At 36.2% G+C, this 9616-nt stretch overlaps 1 protein-coding gene across 1 annotated transcript; it reads left to right on the forward strand.

Moving 5' to 3' along the window:
• The first annotated feature begins 4468 nt into the window (after window positions 1-4468).
• On the forward strand, window positions 4469-5263 carry LOC129137216 (tropomyosin alpha-4 chain-like). Its single transcript, XM_054667530.2, has one exon. The coding sequence runs from the start codon at window positions 4639-4641 to the stop codon at window positions 5107-5109; it is 471 nt and encodes a 156-aa protein (XP_054523505.2). The 5' UTR covers window positions 4469-4638; the 3' UTR covers window positions 5110-5263.
• Window positions 5264-9616: the final 4353 nt, after the last annotated feature.

Genomic DNA, 9616 nt, shown 5'->3' on the forward strand with positions numbered 1-9616 from the left:
TGATAGTGAATTCCATCACCTTTATATTAGCTAAGCTCTCATTGGCTTTCTAACTCAATTTATCACATGGATATTGACTTTCAACCATGTTTTCTTTTTTTTTTTTTTCTTTTGAGATGAGTTTTGCTCTTGTTGCCCAGGCTGGAGTGCAATGGTGTGATCTCGGCTCACTGCAACCTCTGCCTCCAGGGTTCAAGCGATTCTCCTTACTCAGCCTCCCAAATAGCTGGGATTACAGGTGTGCACTACCATGCCCAGCTAATTTTGTATTTTTAGTAAAGACCGCGTTTCTCCATGTTGGTCAGGCTGGTATTGAACTCCTGATCTCGTAGTCCCCCTGCCTTGGCCTCTCAAAGTGCTAGGATTACAGATGAGAGACACCGTGCCTGGCCTCAACCATGTTTTCAATTCTGAAAACAACTAAGAAGTATATGACCGTTCTTACCTTCAAATAAATACAATTTTAATCTAAATGATAAAAGGACTCTATATAGGTAAATTCATCATAAGTTAGGAAGTACAAGTGGAATGAAAAGTTGAAAAAAATGGCATAGTACATGAGTATGAAAGGATACAGAATTAAAACCCATCTAGAAGATTCAGTAAAATATATGGCTTCCTTTTTATCCAAATAATTTTAGAAACTTTCCCTCCAACTTCCACACTTCTATGGCATTCAATTCCCATCTTTATTTTATTTCGTCTTATATTTTGTTTTACCTTCTGTCTTTACTTTCCCTTCTTGTTGAAGTAATTATTTCCTAGAAACATAGATCTTCATAAGGTTTATTACTGATTTAACATCTAAAGTTATCATATAATATGAGCTAGATTATGTTATCTAGCAATTTATCAATTGCAAAAATTTCACCCAATTGTAATTTAGAAAAAGTGTCAAACCCCCTAATAAGTTGCAAGAATAACAAAACTAATATTCAAATACATGCAACTCAATCCATAATCCATGTTTGTGTGTGTGTGTAAAGTTTTTTTTTTTTTTTTTTTTGAGACTGAGTTTCGCTCTTGTTGCCCAGGCTGGAGTGCAATGGTGCAATCTTGGCTCACTGTAACCTCCGCCTCCCAGGTTCAAGCGATTCTCCTGCCTCAGCCTTCCGAGTAGCTGAGATTACAGGTATGCGCCACCACACCCAGCTAATTTTGTATTTTTAGTAGAGACTGGGTTTCTCTACATTGGTCAGGCTGGTCTTGAACTCCCGACCTCAGGTGATCTGCCCGCCTCAGCCTCCCAAAGTGCTGGGATTACAGGTGTGAGGCACCGCCCCAGCTAAATTTTTTAACTTATTCAAAAATCAGTTGTATACATCACTATAATTCACAGGGATAAGCAAATTATTTCTATAAAGAGCAATATAACAAATATTTTAGGAGTGTGTGTCTGTAAACTTCTGAGCTTATTCAAAAAGTAGTTGCAAACATTATTATGAGTCACAGTGTCAGCAAAGTATTTATTTCTATAAAGGGTAAGACAGTAAATATTTTAGGCTTTGGGAACATTGTAGAAGTCTCTGTCACAACTGCTAAACCCTGTTGTAACAAGAAAGTAGACAATATGCAAACAAATGGCTGTGGCTACAATATTATCAACTTTATTCATAGACACAAATGTTAAATTTTGTTAATTTTGTGTTACGGACTATTATTCTTCTGTTGATATTTTTGTATTATTCAAAAAATATAAAAACATTCTTAGCTGCAGGTTGTACAAAAACAGGCAATAGGACAGGTTCAGTGTATGGGCTGAAGTCTGCTAAACCCTGTGGTTCAACTAGAAATATTACAGTATATAGCTGCTAATAGCAAGAGCAATGTCCTATTTATACACAAGAAAATTATCACGGGTGGAAATTATATTAAATACATTTTAATCATGCAAATTATACAGGGATGTAGTACTTTTGAAAAAATCAAACGATTACCAGTAAATCTATTGTGTGTTGGTTCATCCCCAGAAGGCCATTATTATCAGTGTAGTTTGCGTATTTCCAGACGTTTTCCAAAGCAATCACATAAGTTCATTTTAAAAATGTATTCTCACATATTTTACTGATAAACCATTTAAAAGTAAATGTGCAAACAATAGTTCTGCAATTCATTCATTCTCTTTAATAAGAAACATGCTGGAGACAAAGAAGGCAGGTTTTTTGGTAACCATATAACTGGCTAACCTCTTGGCAAACAAACTAAGAAGTTTCCAGGAAGGAATATCTTACCTACAGAATGCTTTTAGAAGAATGTATGTGCTGTGATTTCTTTTCTAGGGTTGTTTATAATAAAACCTAAATCTCTTTGACTCATGGGGCATAGTTTCCTGGACCATCTAAAGACAAAATGAGATATTTTGTGATCTAAATATCTCCTCTGTGTAAGTGAGATGACCGCACATCTTACTCAGAATCATCATCTATTATCCTTGTTCAAAGCATATCTGATGTGGGAGGAAAGGACCCAGGGATTCTCACAGTGCTATCTGACCTTACCTTTCTCCACCTGTACCTCACAATAATTTTTATCCATAAAATTATTAGTTAAGTTTGCATAAGATCTCCGATGCATGTGAGTCTGATTTGATAATCTAATACTTTGTGTATTTTTAACCACAATAATGTGTTTTTATTTTTCAATTTAATATGTATTGGAAATCTTAGTGATTCAACACATGTTAATCTTTATAATTTCTTTAACTCTTAGATATGTCATATTTACTTAGCCATTTCTCTATTGGTGGACATTTAATCTATTTAATGGGCTTTTGACTATTTTTAAAAAGCTGTAATTGACATCCTATTGCATTTTATTGCACATATGTTAGTATTTCGTAAGACAGATGATGAGTTAAGGAAAATTGTGCTTATAAGTTATTCACATTGTAAAATTTAATAGATATCAAAAATTTTCATCTAAAGTGGTCTTAAATTATAGATGTCAATTTGATGTTATTAAAATTCAATATTGAATTCCAGAGTTAGTGCAGAAGCAAAGAATGTGTGCTTTCTGTGAGTGATTCCTAAATAAAAAGAACAGAGGCATATGTTTTTAACAAGTACTTATGTGGGATTCATAAAATTAATTTTTATATTATCCTCTCCCCTATCAACAAATTGTTAGGGACACCATGTCCATGTTTTAAATGTTTATTAAAATTGCGTTGTATTTTAATCTCAACAATATTAATATAGATTTAATCCTCAGTCATGTATATCAACTTTTGTGAAAATTAATTTTATTTTCTTTCACGGGCATAAGTTTAACAGTTATTCAAAAAAAAAAAAACTCCTGGATTTTTTATTCCCCTGACTTTTTAAATGTTTAAAAGATGGCTGTTTCTTACCTTCATGTGATTAGGGGACCTTATGTTAAATTCTTGAGTTATGCTTTCTGCAGACTTTAGGTAGACAAGAGTTTTACTGGTGAGGTAAATTTTTTAAACTGTGAAATGCACAGATCTAAAGTTTGCAATTCAATAACTTTGGACAAATACAAAGACCCATATAATCAATACCGATTCAAGCTACAGGCATTTTCCTCACCTCAAAAATTCCTTCATGCCTTTCCACTTAAATCTCATTCACACATCAAATCTTTAATCCATTCTTATTTTCATAACCATGGATTAGTTTTGCCTCTTCTGGAATGTCATATAAATGGAACTTTATGCCATGTAATTTTTTTTTAAAATTTGTTCAACATAATAAGAATAGATATTCAACTTTTTTATTTTATTCAATATAATATTTTATAGAGGCCCAGACATTTTGTTACACGTGTCAATATCTGATTTGTTGTTGTTGTTGTTAATTCTGAGTACTGTAGTGTCCACTGTATGAATATATACAATTCGTGTATCCATTCCTTTATTGAAGGTTGTTTGGGTTGTTTCAAGGTTTAGTTTTAAGAATAAAACTGTTCTAATAAGTTTTGAATAAATCTTTATCGTGGCATCAGTTATTATTTCTTTTGTACACATAACAGAGAAAAAACGTACTGGGTCAAAGAAAAATATATTTTAAACTTTATAAGAAAATAATTAACTGTTCTCTGGAGTGTTCGCCCCATTTTACACTCTTAAGAAACAAAAAGACTTCCAGTTGCTACATGTCTATAATTTTTGGTATTGTCAGTGTTTTAAAATTTCTTTAATTTCTAGTGAATGTGCAATGGCTGTCATTGTCATATATATTTGCATATTCCTAATGAATAATGATGTCCAGTGCCTGTTCATGTGACATTGCATATCTTCCTTTGTAAGATATTCAAGACCCGGGGCCGGGGCGTGGCTGTGCAGCTCTCGCCGGAACCGAGCCCAGCCCAGCGTCCGCCGCTGCCCGTGTGCCTCTGCGCCTCCGCGCCGTGGCCGGCCTCAACTCCCTGGAGGCGGTGAAACGCAAGATCCAGGCCCTGCAGCAGCAGACGGACGAGGCGGAAGACCGCGCGCAGGGCCTGCAGCGGGAGCTGGACGGCGAGCGCGAGCGGCGCGAGAAAGCTGAAGGTGATGTGGCCGCCCTCAACCGACGCATCCAGCTCGTTGAGGAGGAGTTGGACAGGGCTCAGGAACGACTGGCCACGGCCCTGCAGAAGCTGGAGGAGGCAGAAAAAGCTGCAGATGAGAGTGAGAGAGGAATGAAGGTGATAGAAAACCGGGCCATGAAGGATGAGGAGAAGATTCAGGAGATGCAGCTCAAAGAGGCCAAGCACATTGCGGAAGAGGCTGACCGCAAATACGAGGAGGTAGCTCGTAAGCTGGTCATCCTGGAGTGTGAGCTGGAGAGGGCAGAGGAGCGTGCGGAGGTGTCTGAACTAAAATGTGGTGACCTGGAAGAAGAACTCAAGAATGTTACTAACAATCTGAAATCTCTGGAGGCTGCATCTGAAAAGTATTCTGAAAAGGAGGACAAATATGAAGAAGAAATTAAACTTCTGTCTGACAAACTGAAAGAGGCTGAGACCCGTGTTGAATTTGCAGAGAGAACGGTTGCAAAACTGGAAAAGACAATTGATGACCTGGAAGAGAAACTTGCCCAGGCCAAAGAAGAGAATGTGGGCTTACATCAGACACTGGATCAGACACTAAACGAACTTAACTGTATATAAGCAAAACAGAAGAGTCTTGTTCCAACAGAAACTCTGGAGCTCCGTGGGTCTTTCTCTTCTCTTGTAAGAAGTTCCTTTTGTTATTGCCATCTTCGCTTTGCTGGAAATGTCAAGCAAATTATGAATACATGACCAAATATTTTGTATTGGAGAAGCTTTGAGCACCAGTTAAATCTCATTCCTTCCCTTTTTTTTTCAAATGGCACCAGCTTTTTCAGCTCTCTTATTTTTTCCTTAAGTTGCATTTATTCCTAAGGTAGGCAGGGTATTTCCTAGTAAGCATACTTTTCTTAAGACGGAGGCCATTTGGTTCCTGGGAGAATAGGCAGCCCCACACTTTGAAGAATACAGACCCCAGTATCTAGTCGTGGATATAATTAAAATGCTGAAGACCATAACCTTTTGGGTCAACTGTTGGTCAAACTATAGGAAAGACCAGGGACCATCACATGGGTAGGGATTTTCCATCCAGAGCCAATAAAAGGACTGGTGGGGGCCGGGGGTGGCTATTGTGGGAAATCATAACCCACAGATAGATTAACCTAAGAATCCTGGCCCTTCTCCACTCTCCACCATGCAGGACAAACATCCTCTCAAGCAGTCAACGTAGAATGCTTGGGAAATAGTCATAATTACCCACATATAGTAATTAATAGATAGTAATTAATAGATCCTTGATGTGATGTTCTTTTGCATATTTCCTTTATTCTAAAGTTGTTCCCTGACCCGGCGCGGTGGCTTTCGCCTGTAATCCCAACACTTTGGGAGGCCAGGACAGATCACTTGAGGTCAGGAGTTCGAGACCAGCCCAGCCAACATGGCGAAACCATGTCTCTACTAAAAATACGAAAATTATAGTGATGCCTGCCTGTAGTCCCAGCTACTCGGGAGGCTGAGGCAGGAGGATCACTTGAACCCAGGAAGTGGAGACTGCAGTAAGCCGATATCGCACCACTGCACTCCAGCCTGGTCGACAGAGTGAGACCCCATCTCAAGAAAAAATAAAAATAAAGTTGTTCTCTGAAGAGCAAATGTCTCATTCCAGTAATGACCCACTCAGCAGGAATATGGTGGAGTTCAGTCCAATTCAGATCAGCCATATCCAAAAGAGTACAAGTCATTACTAAGTTGAGCAAAAGAGTTTTTATCTATTAGCAGAAAGGGCCTCTCTGGCAGCAGAGATTAAAAACTGGCCCAACTTCATTTCCATACTTCAGGGAACAGCAAATTGAGGATTTACTTATCTAGGACTTGATTTCCTTCTTCGGGACCAAGTTAAAAAAAGACCAAGAAACTCCTGATTAAAGTGGATAATGAAGGATTCTGTAGATAGGGCTGCAAGTATCGGCTTTGTTTGACTTCTGTTTTCTCAGTTAACATCTCAGAGCTGGAACATTCCACATTCCCCAGCAGCGTGTGGGGGCTGACTAAAGTTTACAATTCCGACTAAAAATCACCCTGCTTCTGGCTTATCTGAATCCCTTACCCACCCCACCCCACCACCCCACTCCTATTTATTCAGCACCACACTACCCAGGAAATACACTAGCAAATTGTGCAATGGAATAAAATCCACACTTTAGATTCTTGCAACTGTATCATATGTAATAGTATCACTTTTTCTGCATTCTGGTCAAATAAATTTTTACATAAACAAAACAAAACAAAAAAGATATTCAAGACCCATGCCTATTTGGGGAGAGGCTGTTAGATGTTTTATTACTGAATAGTATTACTTATTAAGATCTTCTTAGTCATTTGTATGTATTAAAAATAATTCCTCTGATTCTGTGTCCTGCCTTTTAATTTTTTTCAATGCTTTCTCTTGATGAGTAGAAAATCTTATTTTGAGGAAGCCCTATTTATATAATTTTTTCCTTTACGGCTACATTTTCTGTTTGTTTTGTCTGAAATATTTTTGCCTCCCTAAAGATGTAATATTTTGCCTCCCTAAGCTGCAAGATTGTTCTCTTATATGCTTTATAGTATTAGTTTTTATATTTATGTTTCATATTTATGTTTATGAGCGTCTCAAATTGGATTCATCACAAATTTGTAAATGATATGGGATAAACATTGACGTTAGGCTAAGCATGACGACTCACATTTGTAACCCCAGTGCTTTAGGAGACTGAAGAAGGAGGATTTCTTGAGCCCAGGAGTTCGAGGCTGCAGTGAGCTATGATTGCACCACTCCAGCCTGGGCAACAGAAAAAGTTAGAAATAAAAAAATTAATTTGATTTTCATAAATTTATCTAGTTGTTTCAGATTTGTTGTAAAAATATGTATTTTCTATTGTCCTTTGTCTTCATAGAAAATCAGTTCATCATCTATGTTAAACATGAACATATTTATGGATGCTCCATTTTTTAACATGCAGCTTTAAAAATCTTAACATAATTTAATGTTACTTCTTTGATTATATTCTTTTCCAAGATTGGTTAAGTTACCTATGTTCCTTTGTATTCCTGCATATTTATGTACATCTTGACATCACATTGTTTATTTTTATTTTGCAGTAAAATCTGATGTGATTTTCATCAGAGTTGAAATACATTTGTAGATCAATATAAGGTGGATGGATATCTTAATATAAATAACATATCAATAAGAACATGTATAGATCTACGTTTTCTATTTTTTCTTAAAATTTCTCAATAATATTTTTTAGCTTCTAGATAAAAGACCTACGCATATTTTGTTGCCTTTATTCCTAAGAATTATATGCTTGTGATTATTCTATTGTGAATAGAATTTATTATTATGTTTTAATGATTCATTATTAGTATGCAACAACACATTTTACTAGTTAAGAACTGCTTATCCAAAATGCTTGTCGAATTAATGCAAAAACAGCAAACTAAATACCACGTTTTCACTTATAAGTAGGAGGTAAACTTTTGGTACCCAAAAACACAAAGATGGGAACCATAAACACTGGAGATTCCAAAAGGGAAGAGAGAGGGAGCTGGCCAACTGTTGAAAAACTGTCTGTTGGGTCTTATGTTCACTACATGGGCGATGAGATCATTAGAAGTTCAATATTCAGCATCACACAGTATACCCATGTGACAAACGTTCGGATGTACCCCTAGAATCTAAAATAAAATAAAACAATCAGTTGCCAATATACAAATTGAAGTTGAATTCAACTCATGCTGCACTCTTTTCCATGTTGCAATCATTATTACTGATTAAAATCTGTCCTTACCACTTTAACTAGTGTCCTCCTTCATTTATTTTTAATACAAGAGGCCCTTCTGCCTTGCTTACTTATGTATTTCAAATGTTTGCACAGTTTTTGTTCATAGTGTCTGCTTAATAGGTATTTGTTTAAAAAATGAGCACATATAGTGAGTTAAAAAATGCTTAGGACCAGAGGTATTTCAGATTTCAAATTATTTTCAGATTTCAGAATATTTACATTATACTTACAAATTCAGTAGTGCTAATCCAGAAACCCAAAATCTGTAATGCTTAAGTGAACATTTCCTTGAGCATCACGTCAGCTCTCAAAAAGTTTCAGCTTTTAGAGCATTTCACATTTCAGATATCTGGATAAGGAACACTCAACATGCACTTTTATATATTAACCTTGTTTGCTGTAAATTTCATATATATATATGTATATATATATATAATTTAGTTCTAGTAGCTTTTGAAATGTATTCCTTAGTTTTTTTTCCACAATCATCTCATTTTCAAGTAAAGACAATTTTGTTTTTCCTATTCAATCATTATGCCCTTTATTTTTCTTCTTTTTATAATGGTTAGTGCTTACAGTAATGTGTAGAAGAATAGTAGTGAGATGAACATTCTTTCTTTTTTCCTGATTTTATGTGGAATTTTTAAATATTGCACCTTTAAATAGTACCCTGCCTGAAGATTTTTTGTAGGTTGTGGAAATAAATAACACCTAATAATAACAGAGAGAATCTATATTTATTCAGACTTTTTATAACAAGAAAGTCAGCTGTCATCATATATGTTTTGCAAAGACTCAAAGAAAGGCTGAGGAATAGGAAAGTTTTGTACTTGGAAAAGGAAAGCTTTTGGATATGTTCTGCTTTAAGGTTGTATGGGGAAGCTGAAGATGGACTAAATAAATAACGGGAAATGGAGCATCTTATGTGATCAGTCAGAAAGCATACTTGACTTTCTCTGATGGGTCCTGGGTTGGCAGCTGGGGCAAAAATAGGGAACCTGGCAATCATTAACTAAATCCTATTCATTTGGGGCTGGTTGATGCAGAAGCTGTGGTTTGGCTTCCCAGGCAGGTTGCTACAAAGATGTGGGTCAGAGCTCTATTCTTATATATGGTCTGGCTACCCCTCCTCCCATTTTGTCATTAACTAGCTTGTGAGGCATTGACCAAGCCAATTTAGGGAAGTTTAGAGATTCAAATCTTCATGACTTAGAGACTGTTTAGTTGTCTCTATTGTCAACCATATTATGAGATGTTCTTGAACTTTTTGCAGTTTTGTAGTAAGGGCAATCTTCTGGTGA

The sequence above is a fragment of the Pan troglodytes genome, chromosome 16 (genome assembly GCF_028858775.2).
Source record: "Pan troglodytes isolate AG18354 chromosome 16, NHGRI_mPanTro3-v2.0_pri, whole genome shotgun sequence".
Lineage (NCBI taxonomy): Eukaryota > Metazoa > Chordata > Mammalia > Primates > Hominidae > Pan > Pan troglodytes.

What these genes read in the sequence shown, in the direction of transcription:
- LOC129137216 (XM_054667530.2), top strand. Translation starts at nt 4,639, where the DNA reads ATGAAGGTGATAGAAAACCGGGCCATGAAGGATGAGGAGAAGATTCAG.